This window comes from Hoplias malabaricus, chromosome 2 (genome assembly GCF_029633855.1).
Source record: "Hoplias malabaricus isolate fHopMal1 chromosome 2, fHopMal1.hap1, whole genome shotgun sequence".
Classification (NCBI taxonomy): Eukaryota; Metazoa; Chordata; class Actinopteri; order Characiformes; family Erythrinidae; genus Hoplias; species Hoplias malabaricus.
In genome coordinates this window covers 83,997,508-84,019,223 of record NC_089801.1, presented here as the reverse complement: position 1 = coordinate 84,019,223, position 21,716 = coordinate 83,997,508, and the positions used below count along the sequence as shown (strand labels likewise).

At 41.0% G+C, this 21,716-nt stretch overlaps 1 protein-coding gene across 1 annotated transcript in view; it reads right to left on the bottom strand.

The window, feature by feature from the left end:
* LOC136687449 (receptor tyrosine-protein kinase erbB-4-like) overlaps positions 1-21,716 on the bottom strand; it is a 166,910-nt gene that overhangs the window by 31,953 nt on the left and 113,241 nt on the right. Inside the window, 9 exon segments of the mRNA XM_066661855.1 lie at positions 466-665; positions 1,955-2,045; positions 3,681-3,754; positions 6,594-6,720; positions 7,783-7,896; positions 8,519-8,660; positions 10,531-10,649; positions 12,692-12,757; positions 14,399-14,533. Of these exon segments, the coding sequence (XP_066517952.1) occupies positions 466-665; positions 1,955-2,045; positions 3,681-3,754; positions 6,594-6,720; positions 7,783-7,896; positions 8,519-8,660; positions 10,531-10,649; positions 12,692-12,757; positions 14,399-14,533 (1,068 nt within the window).

Genomic DNA, 21,716 nt, shown 5'->3' with positions numbered 1-21,716 from the left:
TTTAATATCACTGTCATGTGAGGTCACTTCATTTAAAACACCCACTGACTGAGAGCGCAAGGTTGGTGTTTCCAATAAAGTGGCCACTGAGAGCACAAGTTTGGTGTTTCCATTAAAGTGGCCACTGAGTTAGAGCACAAGGTTGGTGTTTCCAATAAAGTGGCCACTGAGTTAGAGCACAAGGTTGGTGTTTCCAATAATGTGGCGACTGAAGTGTTTCTGATAAATTGGCCACTATTTAAAAAAACTTTCTAACGGAACCGTTTGTTGAGGCTAAGTATGGCTTTCTATGGTTTTATTAGCGCATATGTAAATGCATGCTATTGCATTCAATAACATGTTAATACTATGTAATAAGGTGGTATTATATGGTTTCAGTGTAACATTAAGGATTCTAATGGAGTAACGATGGCCACTAACAATGTTGGGTGTTGTAAATGATGTGAACTGTACAAAGCGTCTCACTGCATTGGCGGGGGTCCTTGTTGTTCTTGATGACGGCCCTCTGGCCGGGGGTCCGGAACAGCGCCGTCCAGTTGACGGTGTTGTAGAAGCACAGCTGGCTGTTGTTGGTGATGTAGACATTGCCGGCGCTGATCTCCTGCAGGGACTGGAACTGGAGGGAGGAGATCCAGCGCTGTTTCAGGATCAGCAGAGAGATCCCGCTGGAGGGAGGATGGAATAAATGACCGTTTACGTGAGGGTCCTCACTGGGGGTCACCACGGAAACCCTAGAGGACCAATCACCCCAGATCAAAGAAAAACAAAGGTGGACCTCTCGTCTGACACGTCTCACAGACGGAGGGGCAGACACTGATAGTCTGTAACTACCTTTATAGAGCTGGGAGGATTTGACTGAACTCAGCATTCATAAGTGCGTTATAAAACAGTGTAATTATGTAATTACATCATAATAACACGGTGAAAGCCTGGTAATAACTCTCTGGGGTTCGTTTCATTCTTAGAGATATGTTTAAAATCAGCTGTATCCATAGCAGGCTGAAATGAGCTAGTTGTTTAATGATTTATGACACCACAGGGGGCTGAGGTTGAGGGGTGGGGTGGAGATTGAAGAACACCATGGGTTTATGTAACAGTTTAAGAAAACTAGTTTTAATTTTTTATTTGTTTCACCCATCAGCCGATCACTGCAGGACTTCGTGAAGGCACGGGATCATGCTGAGATCAACAGAGGCCATGATTCATAGACAGAAAGATACATAGATAGATAAATAAATAAATAGTAAGTAACCATTGCAACCCAGCACCAATTTTTGGCATTTCAAACTACACTTGAGAACACCCTGGACATATCTGAATGACACGAAGAAGGCCCCAGGGTCTTGGGTGCGCGTCCCAGGTTGGATAAGTGTACTGCAGCTTATAAACCTGCCAATACCACCTTCACTTTTAAATTCAGCTTATTGCATGTAATTACATAGTATTTATCAACATACACTTCAGTAATTACATGATTATTAACAATTGAAGATCGATATACTTACAAAAGAGGGCCAAACTCCAAAGCAATAGTTTTTTGTGTTATAATTGTTTAATAACATTGTAATAATACTCTATTAGTGCTCTATTAGTACTTATTTAATACAGTTTTAATGATCAAACAATTACTACCATTGTAATATATTTTACCATATATTGCATCAACACTTTATTAGTTGTATATTGATATGTTAATAACGCTCTAATAGTGTACTACTTTTACTCCAATGACACTTGTACATTAATGTTATTTTAATACACTGTTAATACTATATTAATACTCTAGTAATACCTCAGTTCAGAAAAACTCTAGTACATCCACAAACATCTGGAGATCCCATCACGGCTGACCGAGCAGATGTTGGAGTAGCTAGTTCTCTAGCTGCTAAACTACTATACCGACAGCTTGGTGTAACAACCTTAGAACCAGTATCGGTTCCACCTGTGTTCTCACCTGTAGAGGGACCGCCCTCCGATCGTAGCCAGATTGGAGAACACGCCCAGGTCTGTCATGTTCTCAGGCCATGACTGGATGTTCAGGAAACCTGGAATACACAGATCAGGTTGTTTCATATGAGCTGGGATAGAGGACACATGACACTGTCCCTGATATGTTCTAGATATTGTCCAGGTACATCCTTGGGACCAAGGCTAGGGTACTTTGTAAGTGGTTGGGTTTAAGCTTAATCAAAGGCTTAGACTTAAACTCAGGCTTAGGCTTATTGTATTAATGATACCATAGAAGAACCACACTCTCTACTGAAGCAAAGTTGGTTCTTCAATGACATTGCTCAAAGAACCCTTTGAAGAGCCTTCATTTTTAAGAGTGTTCAGTAAGAAACATATGATCAACTAATATATGACAGACGTAGCCTTGATTCTGGTTTGAAAACACTGTGTAACTACATTGTAAGTACTAAATACCAGTATCTGCTTATTACCTAGAACCCAAATGGATCCCACATCATTGCATTTTGGATTTCTACCGTTGAACTAATCAAGTACTTAATTAGAAGGGACTTTTTCGAAATGTCCCTTCAATAACTGAAGGACAATCATTTTCAAAAAGAGCTGGCATAAAGTGGGCAGGGCCTAGTCTATGCAAATTAGCAGTTACCTGATTCAGTGATTACAAATGGGGATTGATGAGCTTGGTTCATGCTTAGCGCCCATCAAAGGTCAACATGAGTCTGGAATTGATTATTCCATGGGAAAGGAACACTCTTGAGTTGGGAAAGACCCTAAAGCCCCCTAGTGGTAGAGCAGGGTTCCGTTCCCAGCTCATTCCAACTGAGTAATAGTCCTTGGGTAAGACTCCAAATGAGTCTGTACCCAATGGTCAACCCTCATTCAGTTCCTGGGACGTAAGTAAGTAAGAGGCTCTGAGGATTAAACGGATACTCGTAAACTCTGGCTGAACAAAAATGATGGTAGACACCATTAAAAAACAGTGATATTGTAATTGGTGCATCTCCCACAAGCAACAACAACCCAGTGATGAATAAAAGTAGGGACTTGGTTATTCGTGCTTTAATGAGTGGAATCATTCCGGAGAGGCTCGAGAGAGCTATGAACTCTGGGGAGAAACACAGCAAGTGTCATCGCTCTTTCTTATTGCCGGGGGTTTCATTACCAGGACGCTGCTGTTTCAGCCCATTAGCCACCATCAGCAGAACCAGCGCAAGGTGACAGAGCAGGGGCCGGCGCCTTTAATATCCAACAGACTTTATCAAACAAATATATTTCCACCGCGCAGACGAGGGCAAATCGACATGGAAACAAACAGCAAATGAAAGCAAGGGCGGGATTCAAGTGAGATGCAGCAATAGATACGAAGCCACGGTGAGGTACATTAGCAGTTGCCGCTACAGTGTCAAACTGGAAAGTTGTTTTAAAATCCCGGACTGGAACCTGGATCCAAGATCCGTACTTAAAAACCCTATGGAATACGCTACGGTGAATTAAATCTGGCACGAGGGATCCCATTAATTTGAATGGGATTAATGACCTATGATTAGTGTTTCTCTGGCACAGAAATCCAAGGGAATACACTTATTTGAGTAAATTCACATTCTCCTCCAATAGCGCTGCTGCTTTGCCAAGGTGACCCTAAAGGGGCGGAGCTTTATACAGCCGTACTGTCTATCCAAAATGGAGGAAATGTTAATCCATCCACTCACCTGTGATCTCTCTGACTGTGCGGAAGACGTTGAGCCTCTCAGGGTCTAGAGCTCCGATACCGTGATACATGTCCCTGAATTGAGATAGAGAGTGTGTGTGTGTGTGTGAGAGAGAGAGAGAGAGAGAGAGAGAGAGAGAGAGAGAGAGAGAGAGAGAGAGAGAGAGAGAGAGAGAGGGATCAGAAGGAACCAAAAAACAACAGTCAAGCTCTTTCAAAGTGAGAGAACGTACCTTTCCTGGGGTTAAAAACAGGCACTAAATCATAAGTGGCCCCCTGAGATATGTTTAGGGGGGAGAGGGAGGGCTGAAAACCTGAAACTAATGACGTCCCGGAGCAATGAGGCAAAGTCAAACACCAAATGAGTTCTGACAATCTCTCCGAGTGTCAGGAGACGCCATCAAACACGACGACCTCCACACACTCATGAAAAATACTCCCTTCACTTGTATGTTTCAAAAAATCAAATGGAGATGAAGTCCTTTTGAATCCGGTAGTTAGCCAAATCACCACTAACATTAGCCCAATGACTCTAGAGGATGTCCACTAACGTTAGCCCAGCAACTCTAGAGGAAGTCCGCTAAGGTTAGCCCAATGACTCTAGAGAACGTCCGTTAACGTTAGCCCAACGACTCTAGAGGATGTCCACTAACGTTAGCCCAGCAACTCTAGAGGAAGTCCGCTAAGGTTAGCCCAATGACTCTAGAGAACGTCCGTTAACGTTAGCCCAACGACTCTAGAGGATGTCCGCTAATGTTTGCACAACGACTCTAGTGGACATCTGCTAACGTTATCTCAACGATTCTAGAGGACGCCCGCTAACGTTAGCTCAACGACTCTAGATGATGTCCTCTAATGTTAGCCCAATGACTCTAGAGGAGATCCGCTAACGTTAGCCCAATGGCTCTAGAATGCATCCACTAACGTTAGCCCAACAACTCTATAGGACATCCGCTAACGTTAGCCCAACGACTCTATAGGATGTCCACTAACGTTAGCCCAAGACTCTAGAGGACGTCCGCTAACGTTAGCCCAACGACTCTATGGGACATCCGCTAATGTTAGCCCAAGACTCTAGAGGACGTCCCCTAATGTTAGCCCAATGGCTCTAGAATGCATCCACTAACGTTAGCCCAACAACTCTATAGGACATCCGCTAACGTTAGCCCAACGACTCTATAGGATGTCCGCTAACGTTAGCCCAAGACTCTAGAGGACGTCCGCTAACGTTAGCCCAACGACTCTATAGGACATCCGCTAATGTTAGCCCAAGACTCTAGAGGACGTCCCCTAATGTTAGCCCAACGACTCTAGAGGATGTCCGCTAACATTAACTCAATGACTCTAGAGGCCCGTGGTTTGAAGTAACATTAGGCGACTTATCCCAGAATTCCTATGATGTCTCCTAACATAAATCCACTGATTTTAGAGCATATCCACTAATGTCTCCATGGACACTTGTGGCATTAGGAGCTGGACCACTGTCCACAGTCTCACTGAGAACACTGAAATATGATTCAGTTTGGTAATGTTTTCTGAACTATGGCTCATACACCGAGCTTTAATTTGACAAAAATACGCAAAATTATTTTCCATAATTCCAGATCATCCAGGTAAATGTAAAATAATAAAGTGGAATGTAACAAAATACAACTTCCCATTTCTGAGACATGAACGTTTGGACAACAACAGCCCAGAGGTCTGAGCAAAATGGCTGCCTGCTGCGGAGAAATCAGTGTGTAAAATCAATTTGCAATTTGTAAAGGTGTGTAGCTGGAGATGGTGATGACAGTGAGTGAAATAAATGGTGGACTGATGACTCCCTGGGGGCTTTATTCGAAGCGAAAATAGAGAGAGAGGAAGGTTGTATGTGAACCACTGCAGCAAACGCAGAGGTCAATTTGGCATCAGTGTTGTTTTGTTTTCGTTTGACAGCAGTGCAACCTTCCGCTGGGAAATCAAGGCCATGTAGAGGTTTGGGTTTGTGTCAAACAGACAACACTGGAACTGGACGATGGATGACAACCAACTCTGAGAAATTAAGACCACAGAAAAACTAGGACTCAGTAATCCCAAACACCTAACCCCTATCCCCTAATCCCTCACACAAAGCCCTAACCACATAACTCTATCCCCTAATCCCTCAACCTACCACCTATCCACTAATCTCTCTACCTAATACCTATCCCCTAATCCCTCTACCTACCACCTATCCTCATTACCCTATCCCCTAATCCCTCAACCTACCACTTAACTCCTAACCCCTACTCCCTCACACTAACCCCTAACCCCATAACCCTATCTCCTAATCCCTCAACCTACCACCTATCCACTGATCTCTCTACCTAACACCTATCCCCTAATCCCTCTACCTACCACCTATCCTCATTACCCTATCCCTAATCCCTCTACCTACCACTTAACTCCTAACCCCTACTCCCTCACACTAACCCCTAACCCTAACTCCTAATCCCTCAACCTACCACCTATCCACTGATCTCTCTACCTACCACCTATCCACTGATCTCTCTACCTAACACCTATCCCCTAATCCCTCTACCTACCACCTATCCTCATTACCCTATCCTCTAATCCCTCTACCTACCACCTATCCTCATTACCCTATCCTCTAATCCCTCTACCTACCACTTAACCCCTAATCCCTAGTCCCTCACACTAACCCATAACCCCATAAACCCAATCCCCTAGCCCCTAACCCTAACACTAACCACTATCCCCAAATCGCTAGCCCTAAGCCCTACCCCTAACCCCATAAACCCTGCCCCATGACCCCTAACCCCTGCCCCATATTCTATGACCCTAACCTCAACACTTCACAAACAAAATGCTTTAGTCCTCACCCCGTGCTTTAAGAGTTCAATAGTAAACTTGTTTGTGAAGTTAAAATCCTCACCCTTTGATCCCCGTGATGAGGAAGATGAGGTTGCCGTTGATCTTGGTGCAGTTAACAAACTTCTCAATGTTGCTGGAGTCCACCGTCTGAGACATCTGTAAACTTCCTGTCCCTATACCGTCACACACTGACACACACACACACACACACACACACACATATTATCTCACACTCACTGGAATAATGGGGTTTGTTATCTCTTCTTGCTCAAATAAATAGGTTTTTAAATCTCATTTTATCAGGTGTCTAAAACTTTTAAACCATGCTCTATCATACACTGCACTATGTAACAGTCCACATTCAATATAATAAAGCTCATCATAAACGAAGGTTATATGGATGTTCACTACACAGCCAGTGAACAAAAGTATTGATAACGCCCCAGAATCAGGACCACAAGCCCCTCTCACTTTTAAGATGCATCATTTGAAGGGAGATTCACATTTTTAAAGTGTAACAAATTACAAATTCTGCTGATCACATTGTGTTTAGGAGCTGAATTAGATCAGAAAATGGGCTTATTACTAACGTTTAGTTACATATTAATAACACAAGCAACAGAAAAGTAGTAGTTGCCTCTATATGATCACATTCTGCTGGAAATATTGACTTCCTTGATGGGGACTAATGAAATACCTGGCATCTTGTGGAGATGAGGGGTTTCAAAGTTAATGCATAAAATAAGGTATTAATATGTTATTAACATGTTATTACATGAACACATGTTAATTTTTAAATGCTGTTTACTCCTGTTCGCCAGGAGTTCCTGTAATGGCCGGGAAAGGTATGTGATTGATGCATATAACGTGATATTAAATTGTTATTAACATGTTATTAAATTTTTATAAATATTAAGGGATTTTTTTTTTTTTTTCATTTTAATACAGTTTTAATTTAATAATCTGAAGTGTTGACAATCATCAGGAAATAGGTAACAACTTCAGTTACAGTAATGACTAATCACAACAAACTGAACACGACTAACCATTCTAGAAACAACAGTGCAACACACATCAAAGTGTGTTTCTCAACTTTTGGCCCCGGTGGAGGTCCAGCACCGCACCAAAGACCGCCATTCACTGGTTCATTCAGAAAGAGGAACGCCCACCAACCACCAATAGATCTCCACACTGTGGGTCTGAAAGGACGTAGAGCACTGCCTGAGAACCACAGGAAGCTAGAGCCTCACCTTTCGGACAGATGTCAGTGCAGGGGATGCACATTTTGATGCGGTTCTCCTCCACCTCCATCTTGTTGCTGGGACAGGCTCGGACACAGGAGCTGTGGTCCACCACAAAGTTATCTGTGCAGAAGGAGGAGCAGTGACCAATCAAAACGCTTCATAGGACACACACATTCACACACACACACACACACACACACACACACACACACACACACACACACACACACTCAACCAGTCACACACTCACACATTCACTCAGTCATTCACACACACACACACACACACACACACACACACAAACTCACCCGGTCACTCACTCACACACTCACCCAGTCACTGACTCACACACTCACCAAGACACACACTCACACACTCACCCAGTCACTCACTCACATACACACACACACTCACCCACACACTCACCCAGTCACTCACCCACACACTCAGCCAGTTACACACACAAACACTCACCCAGTCACTCACACACTCACCTAGTCACTCACACACACTCACCCAGTCACTCACCCACACACTCACCCAGTCACTTACTCACATACACACACACTCATTCACACACTCACCCAGTCACTCACTCACACACACACACAAACACACACTCACACACACTCACCCAGTCACACGCACACTTACACACACACACACACACACACACACACACATTCACACATTCACCCATTCCCTCCCTAACTCTGAGGATGTGTACAGTCCCCGGACTCACGTGGGCACTTCTTGACGCAGAAGGCTCCGTAGGTGTACTTGGCTCTGGGGTTGTGCTCCAGTTGGAAGGTGGTGGGGTTGTAGACGAAGGGCTGAGGACACTGCGTCACGCAGGCGCCGCTGTCGTTGAAGCTGGTGCAGGCCTTGAACGGAACAAACACGGCGGAGGTCAGCGGAGGCCGGGCCGCAGCTCGGAAACCTGCTGATCATATTTTATCCCGAGAGCGCGCTCTCTTCCCGTACTTCATTAATCACAGCTGCGGCAAACAATTAGGGGCTTATTTTTCTGGCGATCGGCGAGCCATTGTTGGGGAGAACGGCGTTCTCGGGCCGAGAGTGAATCAAATTGGAACAATTGATCCAAGGCGGCATGCAAAAGGCTGAAATGCGGATCTAATTAAACGTCCTGGCAGGTATACGATCAACGTCTGAGAGCGGTAACAACCAGAAGTAATTGAAACTCCTGCAGCTATAAATAAGAAGCACAATATTTCCTCCGCGTTTGTGTGTAACAAATGGAGCCGTTTGAAAAAGTACACTTTCATGAAGCTGATGAAATCAATTTGATCTGGTTGCGCTCTGTGGAACGGCTAATATTAAAATCGTATATTCTCTGCACAGTTAATGGTGTTTTATCTAAAGGAAATGTGGTTATTTACAACATAACCAGCTCCTCTAGTGACTTCACTGCTACTTTCCACGGATGGTGCAGTTACACTTCATGAACTGTTTATAATACGGTAATAAAGGGGTAAAATATAAAAAGATACTGCCAATATCTTAGTAATAATACGGTACTATCTGAGATAAAACAGTTTATTAAGTCTGTTAAAATAGCAATAACATTGCTAGAAATTGAAAATAAATGATAAAAGCATTTTTTAATGTATGGTAATAAAAGGGTAATTAATAATATTATTATAGTACTGTATTATTGTATAGTAATATTGTAATATCATGGTAATAATGCAGTTATAAACTAATTGAAAAAGAAATATGATGGTAAAACTGTATATAACTAGTGGGAACAATGTAGTAACAATATGGTAATATATGACAAAATGTATTTTAAGTGTTTATAAGATATTATGTCTTAATACACAACTGTAAAATGTGAACAATGATTGTTAATGCAATGATAATAACAATGATAAAAACTATACTAACATGTGTTTTTTCATGTTATAACATTATAATATCTGGATAATACTTGTTGCAGTTGATACAGTATTTATATGGTAACAATATGGTGTCAAGTGGGCTACAGTGGTAATATGTCAATATATTGTAACTAAATTGTAATAATATGGTAGTAATATGGTAATAGGGGTTAACACTGTTGTAATAAGTATGTAATACATGTAATGTGATTTAATAGAATGCTAATAATTGGGCAATCCATAATATTATGATAGTATTTTATATATTGTATAGTAATATTATACAGTGCTATAATGTGGTTATAAGCTAACAGAATGAGAAATATTATAGCAACAATGTATATAAGAAGTAGGAACTATATAGTAATAATGTGGTAATATATGGTCACGAAAGGTATTGTGAGAATTTGAAATAAGGTCTTAAAATTCCTAACAGTAACACATGAGCAATAATTGTTAATAAAATGATAATAACAATGGTATAAACTATGTTAATATGTGATTATTGTCATGGTATAAAATGTTAATATCTGGGTAATAATTATTAGGTAAAAATTGTTATTCAAACAGCATTTGTATGGTAATAATATGGTGCCAAGTGGGTTACAATAGAAATATGTGAATGTATGGTAATTAAACTGTAATTACAAAGTAATAATATGGTAATGGGGTTTGTTAAGTATGTGAGTGTGTGTATGAGTGAGTGAATGACTGGGGATCAGTCAGGGGTCAGATGAAAGGCCCAAGGGTCAGCACCACCAGGGCAGAGCTTTACCCTGGACGAGCCACCTTTCTGATCAGAGTGTCGCCCCCTCCAGGAGAGAAATGGTAATGAGCAGAAATGCAGACATACAAAGCAGTCCGTGTCCTTGGGTCCCGAGCAGCCTCCGGCGCACTCTCGGTGGCAGCAGTCGCTGACGTAGGGTCCGAAACAACGTCCGTCACACTGCTCCGCACACACCGTCTTCGTTACTGAAACACACACACACACACACACACACACACACACACACACACACACACACACTTTGTTCTATTCTGTTAGTGCAACAGAAATATAACCAGCCACAAGATTAAAACCACTCCCAGGAGACGTGAGTAAGACTAGAGGGATTAGAATCCCCCTTTTGAACAGGGAGAGGAAGGATGACACCAGGCCTGCAGTCCCTCAGCCCGTACAGACCACTGCTCACAGGGAACCCCCGAAACATTACGAGCATTGCAGTGTGGTCCTTGGAAATCAGCATTTCTCCTGCTCCAACACTTCAACAACCAACTCTCCCTGCCCTCCTCCACAGGGGGCGCTGTGGCCACATCGTGAGTTGTCAATTCACCCAGCGGTGGTTGTAATGTTGTGGCTGATACATGTAAACAGTTGGTGTACTCGAGTGGGCTGCTGTTTGTATCCGAGCACTAATCCGGCGTTTTCATGCAATTCCGAGTCTGGGATAATTACAGTGGAAAAACTGGAGAGCGGAACTCTCTCTATACCTCCCTCTCTCTCTCTCTCTCTCTCTCTCTCTCTCTCTGTCATTTCTTCTCCTCCGTCCTCTCGTCTGCCTCTTGTTTCTGTTTTTTTTTTTTTTTTTCTCAGTTTTAAAGGGAGTAATTATCGCCCACTCAGAGAAACGCACCGCCAGAGGGTTCCTCTCCAGCGCCAAAGGGTCAGCGCCCCCCGACCAGCAAGTGGGAGCAGCACAGATTGTACTTCTGTGTGTGTACATGTGTGTGTGTGTGTGTGTGTGTGTGTGTGTGTGTGTGTGTGTGTGTGTGTGTGTGTGCTTGCCTATTTCTTCTTCTCCTTCTTTTAATCAATTCTCTGGATCTGAGACTCACTCTGGTATCAAACCCAGGCCGTTATTTTATTTATTTTAAAAGGCGACGCCTGAAAGTAAACGCTGTGAAAGCCTGTGTTTAGTGGCTCTCCGTTGTTTAGTCTGACGCTGATCAGCTGGCGTGTGTCATATCTGTACCAACCTCTCGCCTTTGATCCCAGAACAATGCCCCGGGGCCGTGGCTTAATTAACGTCCACCAGCCTCCACTCAGATATTTACTGCAGTCAAGCTTTTGTTTATTTGTTTACGCACTATGATTGTTTATTTATGGCTTAAAAGCTCTGATTTCATCATTGTCACATTTCATCTCCGGGAACGCCTGACACGCAAACGTGTGCTGGAGGTCAACCACGTCTCTTGGGAAGGCTTTAGGCTTCACGACGGAACATTGCTGTATGGATTTAATGGCATGAGCTCTAATCCTCTGCTCAGCTGATGTGACAGATATAGGCAGTTTCCATTCCCCTCCTTTACAGTAATGTTTAAAGGGGCAGTAAGGTGTGGATTGGTCATGTGCAGCTGCTCCAGAGCATGTCAGCCCATATATATTGGGTAATCATAAGGTGTTTGGTCATTTACTGACCCGACATAGGCAATTTGTTCCGTTCCTGGTTACATCACTCACCTGAAAATGTTAATTAATGGTAACCGAATGTCTACTTGTTCATATTTATCTGGTAATATATAATTTTTTTGTGAAAAATGCAATTAAAATGTGTGTAACTAGGTAATAACGCTTTTTATGCATACATATAAACTCAGAAAATGTGTCATAAGGCTCTTAAAACGGACTGTAATTAAATATGTCGTGTAATGTTTACTGCTTAAAGTGATTATTATTTATTTATACATTTTTCCTCTATTATTTATAATACATAATAATAACATAAACACTCTCTTCACTTGAATCACACAGTGATTGCATTTTACACATTTATAATGTGTTTATAAATGTCCATATGTGTTATAGATGCTTTATAATTATGCACAGGTCCTTATCCATTTTAAAGGCTTTATTATGAATAGTGACACTTGTGTTACTACATGTTTATTACACGTTACATTAGGCTTCATTTAGGTTTTGGAGGCTGGTTACAAAGCATTACTACCATGTTACAAAAACAATATATAAAGGCTTATGAATATAGACTTAACAGTGGTACTTCTGAGGTACTTACAGGTTTGGCACTGGTCCTCTTGGTGACCCCAGCAGCGTCCATTGCAGGAACGATGACATCGCCGACCTGCAGGACATCATCTGTGTTAACATTTGGGCAGCGGGTAGTGACCAGTGATGGACTCGAGGACGACCATCACAGACTGTCTCTGGATTTACATCTACAGTGTGGACCAATGAGTGGTGTGTTTCTAAAGCCAAGTGTAGGGTCACGAACCCTCGGGACGTTGTCTAGCTTCCACTGAAATTTGATGTAAACAGAAGCTCGGTGGTTAATTGTATGTAATTACAGAGCTGTGATCAAGAGTTAAGCTCAGCTCTGAACTCAACCGACGACGTCTCACAGAGAGCTTCAATTTGCCAATCCCCACAATGTCCACACACTGCCCTCTTTTTCAACTTCTCCAGCTCTTTGTTCCCCTCCACAACCTCTCACTTCACACGAGATGCAGGAGACGCTCCGAGAAGAGTCCGTCCAGACCGAGGGGGATGAGCGGGATGAAGAACTGGGCTGCGGATACAGATTCGGACCCCGAGGAGCATGTCCTGCATCTCAGAAACTTAAAACAGATTCGTCCATTGAGGGAAACTCAAAACCTTGCTCTTAAGCGAGTGAATGCCATAGGCTCTGCCGATCCTGAAGAAACCAGCCCTAGAGACCACCGTCAACTCTCTAGAGGTGGCTCCGTGTGGCTTTGCAGACCAATGTGGTACCAACTGAGCAAACCTCGCTCATATCCCACCTCAAGCACGTTGAAGTTCATTGTGGTCGGCTTCGGCGCTGTGTGAATCATTCACTCGCTTAAGGGCAAGGCCTCCCTGTTCCTCCAGGTTGGAGTTTCCCATCACCTGCTGTTCCCAAATCTACGAGTCTGGGGGCTGGAAATCCGGGAGCACAACAGTGGTACCTAGGCACACTGTTCAGCAAGTAGTTCGCCCTTGACAACAACAACAACAACAACAACAACAACAACAACAACAATAATAATAATAATAATAATAATAATAATAATAATAATAATAATAATAATAATATGTTTATTTTATGTAGCAATTTTTTTACGCAAACTTAGATTTACAAGGTTGTGGGGGGAACATCATTTGAACACTGTCCTTCACACTGTGAACCGACCAATAGAAACGTTCCTAATTTACTCAATGGAGTATTGTACACTGACCTCTGAAACTTAAGAAGGTGTTGTTTCCTTCTGTAAATTTACTGTTTTTGGAGGTAAACAGTTTCCTCTTTCGACAGCGACAATACAGACTTTGATGTTTTCTTCTGTAGATGACAAAGCTGTTTATAGAAGCACACAGCGACACAAAGAACAGTGCACGGTCACCTTGAGGGGGCATGGTTTAGTGTGGTCAGTAAATCGTGGTTATGAGCTGCGTATTACAGCTGAGCTGTGAAATATCCCACCTCCTGTTATCACTAACCTGCACAGAGGGGGTCCGTTTATGAGCGCTGTTAGAGGGCTGTAAATCCCTGACTGGCAAATGACTCAGGTTCGTTTTGATTCAGAGTCATGTGGAATCAATTCGAGTTGTCCGTGGTTGTGATGGTGGTGGAATGGCTAAAGTCTTTCAACAGCTACCCGCTCATCACATCTCCCTCCCAGGTACAGGACCCTGCCACCACCCTACAACATCAGAACCGCCTCCTACTGACCTGATGGTCCCTCGCATGCCCCCCGCTGGTACTCACATGTACTGCCACTGTTGTTGGAGGGGACCACCAGGAGCTCGGCTCGAGGGTTCTTCACGATGTCCTGCCAATGGATGGTGTCGGCGTGGCACAGGAACTTGTTCTGATCCACATATACCCCCCCGTTCAGGATTTCTGATGGAGTCAAGAGAACAGACTGTTTACGACCATGGCGTTCACATCCACAGGTGCTGTTAGAGTAGCAGAGCTCCAGGGTTCATTCATTCATTCATCCCACCACCCATTCATCAGCTCATTCATTAATTTGTTCATGTTCATTTATGCATTCATGCACTCAAATAATGTATTGATTAAGTGTTAATAACAATGTAATAGCTATGTATTTAAATACAGTTCAACTGCAGTGCATCCCAAAAAGCCTCATTTTTTAGGAGCTCAAGCAAACACTGAAAATGTGTGATTAATATCTTCCAGAGGCAAAATTACCCAATTCATTAAAAATTAAGTGTGTTTGCATTAGCATTCTGTTGCGTCACTAGCTAGCGCAGGAAAACATCTCCAGATCGGATGAAAGCATGAATAATTGGACTGGCGTCAGCTCATTATATCATGTCCTGGACTCAGTGTGTGGCAATTATCCCGTTTTACACCGAGAGCAACAGGATCAGATGCTAAACCGAGCAAGTAAACAGCATTCAGCAGTTCACTGCAAGCAGTCAAAGAGTGGGACGCAGAGAGGACTGAAGAAACATATTCACCCAATCACTCACTCACACATTCACCCAGTCACTGACACATTCACACCTGTGGACTGTTTTACACATTCACCCAGTCACTGACACATTCACACCTGTGGGCTGTTTTACACATTCACCCAGTCACTCACACATTCACCCAGTCACTCATACACTCATGCAGTCACTCACTCACAGAATCAGTCAGTCACTCACTCAGTCCCTCACTCACACATTCACTCAGTCACTCACTCACACATTCGCCCAGTCACTGACACACTCACACCTGTGGACTGTTTTTGCAGAAACACCCAGTTACTCACTCACAGATTCACTCAGTCACTCACACTCTCACCCAGTCACTCACTTACACATTCACTCAGTCACTCACACGCTCATAACTGTGGATCATTTTACATTCTCAACCAGTCACTCATTCAAACACACACACACACACACACACACACACACACACACACACACACCTGTGGATTGTTTCACACATTCACCCAGTCTTTCACACATTCACCCAATGACTCATAACCTCAGTCAGACATTCACACACTCACCCAGTCATTCACACACTCACCCAGTCACTTACACATTCACTCACACACTCGCCCAGTCACTCACACACTCACCCAGTCACTCACACACTCTCCCAGTCACTCACACTCTCACACACTCACCCAGTCACTCATACTCTCACACTCTCACCCAGCCACTCACACTGACACCTGTGGATATCTTCTGTTGGGTCTAAGGACATTTTCTCGATTGTTTTGTATCTTATTAAGGTAGCGTTTCAAGACACTTACTTATGACATAATACCCTCACGTCCTTTATGAAAACCATCAAAACCATCAGTGTTCTCTCTAAATGAAGCCCGTGTGATCTGCAGCACAGTGTGGAGACAGATAATGTGGCTCAAACCCTGACGTACTGAGGGCTGATTACATTGTTGTGATATTTCTCTGGTGAAAACTTCAGTGTGTGTTTGTGTCTGAAATGAGTTTACTTTAGTCATAGTTCCATAGATGTAGTAGAACACATCTGACATCATGGCCAAGAGCAGATGATGCCTTTCTCAACCCTTTCTTCATAGGGTCATAACTCAAACTCTGAGTCACGCACAAATTCTGGACAGGGTTCAACTGAAAGAGCAGACTCCACAGATTCAGGAAGTATGTGAACAGTTTCCCTGCACTGTGTAATCATAAAGATATTAACGGAAATGTCCAGAGACGTCCCGAGTTTGTCAGTCTCAGAAGGTTAACCCATAGCAGAGCATTGGCAGCAGCTCGCACAGGGTCAGCTTTAGAAAAAAACATCCAGGAACATAGAGGATCTCCCGAGACAACTTTCTCCACCTTCAAACATGAAATGTTACATGAATATCCAGCATGGATGGGCAAAGCAGAGCACAGGATGATCTGCTGACCTTCACACACCGCTCCACACAGTCTCGGCGGGGACGTGAGGACAAAGGGAACACAGAGAGGGATGATAACCGCGGCCTCCGTGGACATTTCCCAGAGAGACTGCGGAAACAAAGGCTCCTTCCTTTAGCCTTTAGCAGAGTGTGGAGGAGATTAGGAGTTCAAAAAGAGCTGAGAGAGGCACTGAGCATTCTGGACGTTTACGTCTGGACATTCCCTGTAGCTCTAGTGGTCAGAAATGGAACTGCGAAGAGGAGTGAAGCCACATCAGGTCCAACAATGAGAACATGTTTCGCTATACTGGGCACTCCAGATGTTTCCAGATGTCGCACATGGTTATGACTGGCAGTGCTTGTAAAATCACTAACTGAGCTCCCATCCACTGGGGGTAGCTGTTTTAAAAAAAAGGTGACAGAAACAGTGCTGTAATCTGTTAGTGATGCTGTTATACAAACACAACACACTGCTCTTTCTAAACCTCTAGAGTTTAGAATTAGGTTTAGGGTTAAGTTGAGGGTTCGATTTAAGGCTTGTGTTAGGACTTCATTAAGACTGTATTAAGACTTCATTAAGTTTTCATATTGAATTGTGAAATGCATGTAAACAGCCACAAATATTTAGTACACACTGTATAAATCTCAGTTATATTTATTACACATTGTAAAAGTCTCAGTTATATTTATTACACACTGTATAAGTCTCAGTTATATTTAGTACACACTGTATAAGCCTCAGTTATATTTAGTACAAACTGTATAAGCCTCCGTTATATTTAATATACACTGTATAAGCCACAGTTATATTTAGTACACACTGTATAAGTCTCAGTTATATTTAGTATATACTGTATAAGCCTCAGTTATATTTAGTATTTACTGTATAAGACTCAGTTATATATAATATACACTGTATAAGCCTCAGTTATATTTAATATACACTGTATAAGCCACAGTTATATTTAGTACACACTGTATAAGTCTCAGTTATATTTAGTATTTACTGTATAAGACTCAGTTATATATAATATACACTGTATAAGCCTCAGTTATATTTAGTATTTACTGTATAAGACTCAGTTATATTTAATATACACTGTATAAGCCTCAGTTATATTGAGTATTTACTGTATAAGACTCAGTTATATTTAGTATTTACTGTATAAGACTCAGTTATATTTAGTATTTACTGTATAAGACTCAGTTATATATAATATACACTGTATAAGCCTCAGTTATATTGAGTATTTACTGTATAAGACTCAGTTATATTGAGTATTTACTGTATAAGCCTCAGTTATATTTAGTATTTACTGTATAAGTCTCAGTTATATTTAGTATTTACTGTATAAGCCTCAGTTATATTTAATATACACTGTATAAGCCTCAGTTATATTTAGTATTTACTGTATAAGACTCAGTTATATTTAATATACACTGTATAAGCCTCAGTTATACTGAGTATTTACTGTATAAGACTCAGTTATATATAATATACACTGTATAAGCCTCAGTTATATTTAGTATTTACTGTATAAGACTCAGTTATATTTAATATACACTGTATAAGCCTCAGTTATATTGAGTATTTACTGTATAAGACTCAGTTATATATAATATACACTGTATAAACCTCAGTTATATTTAGTATTTACTGTATAAGACTCAGTTATATTTAATATACACTGTATAAGCCTCAGTTATATTGAGTATTTACTGTATAAGACTCAGTTATATATAATATACACTGTATAAACCTCAGTTATATTTAGTATTCACTGTATAAGCCTCAGTTATATTTAGTATTTACTGTATAAGACTCAGTTATATTTAATATTTACTGTATAAGACTCAGTTATATTTAGTATTTACTGTATAAGACTCAGTTATATTTAGTATTTACTGTATAAGTCTCAGTTATATTTAGTATTTACTGTATAAGCCTCAGTTATATTTAATATACACTGTATAAGCCTCAGTTATATTTAGTATTTACTGTATAAGCCTCAGTTATATTTAATATACACTGTATAAGCCTCAGTTATATTTAGTATTTACTGTATAAGACTCAGTTATATTTAATATACACTGTATAAGCCTCAGTTATATTGAGTATTTACTGTATAAGACTCAGTTATATTTAGTATTTACTGTATAAGACTCAGTTATATTTAGTATTTACTGTATAAGCCTCCGTTATATTTAATATACACTGTATAAGCCTCAGTTATATTTAGTATTTACTGTATAAGCCTCAGTTATATTTAATATACACTGTATAAACCTCAGTTATATTTAGTATTCACTGCATAAGCCTCGGTTATATTTAGTATACACTGTATAAGCCTCGGTTATATTTATTATTTACTGTATAAGCCTCAGTTATATATAATATACACTGTATAAGCCTCAGTTATATTTAGTATTTACTGTATAAGCCTCAGTTATATTTAATATACACTGTATAAGCCTCAGTTATATTTATTATTTACTGTATAAGCCTCAGTTATATTTAGTATTCACTGCATAAGCCTCAGTTATATTTAATATACACTGTATAAGCCTCAGTCATATTTTGTATTTACTGTATAAGACTCAGTTATATTTAATATACACTGTATAAGTCTCAGTTATATTTAGTATTCACTGTATAAGACTCAGTTATATTTAGTACACACTGTATAAGACTCAGTTATATTTAATATACACTGTATAAGTCTCAGTTATATTTAGTATTCACTGTATAAGACTCAGTTATATTTAGTACACACTGTATAAGACTCAGTTATATTTAAAATACACTGTATAAACCTCCGTTATATTTAATACACACTGTATAAGACTCAGTTATATTTAAAATACACTGTATAAGCCTCAGTTATATTTAGTACAAACTGTACAAAATTAAATCATATTTAGTAGATATAGTTCAAGTCTCTCTCTGTCTCTCTCTCTTTCTCTCTCTCTCTCTCTCTCTCTCTCTCTCTCTCTCTCTCTCTCTCTATCATGCACACACGCACACACACACTTTGAACGTTGTGACACATTCACTCACTCACTCACTCACTCATTCACTCAAAGCTGGAGACTCTGATCCAGTAGTATTTTATGTTTTGGTAATTCACTATTTAACTATTTTAAATATTTATTGATAATAAATGGATAACAATATTATAATGTCCAAGTAATTAATAATAATAATATACATATATATATATATATATATACACACACACACATATAACAAAGTTGTTTAATAATTGATTAAACATTAAATCTTTATAACAGAACGAAAGATAAATGCTTTTTCCTCTGTTTTTACCACCTCAGAGGGGTAGAGGGCAGAGGGGTCTGTTTACAAATAAATACATATTTTAATAAATGAGGAAATAAATATATACATATATTAAAAAGTAAAAATGTCATTTTACTCAAATTCCTCCCACTTTTTGACAATGGACAAAGGCAAGACAGAATTAAAAAAGAATGAATGAATGCAGTGTTGCTACAGTTTGTCTAGGAGTCTGCTATATTTAGTATACAGTGTACGAGTCTAACAGAGATGAAACTCCAGCTCCAACAAACCCCATAAATCCTTCCCCAATAACCATGATCCGACGAGGACTGAGCACATTAGAGCGAGCGGAGAATGAAAGATGGGCTCGTCTCAGGAAACTGGAATTATAAACAGTGCCGAGTTGAGAGGAGTGGCATCGGAAAAGCGACAGAGGAGTGGCGTTCCAGAGTCGACTGAAGGGCAGAAACGCTCATAACGTGGCCCTCAGTCGTGGAGAAAATTGAGCTCTTTATATGCGATCTCATAACATTCAACGTACGGCTCTGACTGTAAACACAATCTAATCAGCGCCGGCCGAGAGCCGGGCCTCACGCAGCGGGAAACAGTGGGAAACACCACCCTTCACCTTGGAGTGGAGAGGATTATGACAACAGTGGAAAGTTCATTCATTCATTAATTCATCTTCAGTAGCTGCCTCATTCAGATCAGTGTCGCGGCGGGTTCAGAGCCTACCCTGGAATCACTGAGTGTAAGCCATCAGACATTCACCCAGTCACTCATGCATTCACCCAGTCACTCACACATTCACACAGTCACTCACCCAGTCACCCAGTCACTCACACATTCACCCAGTCACTCACACATTCACCCAGTCACTCACACATTCACCAAGTCACTCACACATTCAACCCGTCACTCACACATTCGCAAAGTCACTCACATATTCACCATGTCATTCACCCATTTGCTCACACATTCACCCTGTCACTCTTACATTCACCCTGTCATTTTCACATTCACCCTGTCACTCACACATTCACCCTGTCACTCACACATTCACTAGCAATAAGATGTGTATAAACATAAATATTATATAAAATATAATTAATATAAATTCTTAATATCATCTAATAAATGTACCTGTAATTTATGCACAAAAGTAAAGTGTTACATTATTACAATACATTGTTGACATGTGTTTTATTTATTAACACAATATTATTGACTAATTGTGAATCTGTAAACAAAACATTACCAGTGGCTTTTCTCAAGCTTTTAAGGTATTTTTCTGTCAGTATTTGTTTTGTTTTTACGTTTCTGGGCAGCAGCGTTTTTTAAAAGAAGCCATTACTCAGAACCTTTCCCACTTTTTGAAGAGAGACAAAAGCAAAGCAACAACAAGCAGGAAATCAACAATGAAAGCAGTTTCCTTTATTGGTGAAAAATTGTCTGGTGAGAGGAAGAATCACATAAACAGCACCAGAATCTCCAAGGTCCAAGTGGCCAGGGTGATTTCCGCTCTATCACCACCCCCCACCCCCCAACCCCAACCCCCATCTACCAGCCTCCAGCCCCCGAACCATTTCAAAGCAGAGAGAGTGTGTTGGTGAAATGATGCCCTTTTTAGGCTGGGGGCTTTGTGGAGTGCTGGCGGCCTTGACAAACATTTTCATTTGCCTCCATTATTAGATTTACGGCTGGCGGTTCAAGCTGATTGCGTTTGGTGTCACCTCTAAAAAATTGTTAGGGTGGTGGCGACAAAAAGTGTCCATCAATTACTGGGCAATTTGGAGAGCTGCAAGTTGCACAAATTGACAGCGGAGGCTCCCAATTTGATCGGAAAGGCATCTTGAGCTGAATTTTGAAGCTTGTTGTGGTCCTTGACTCGC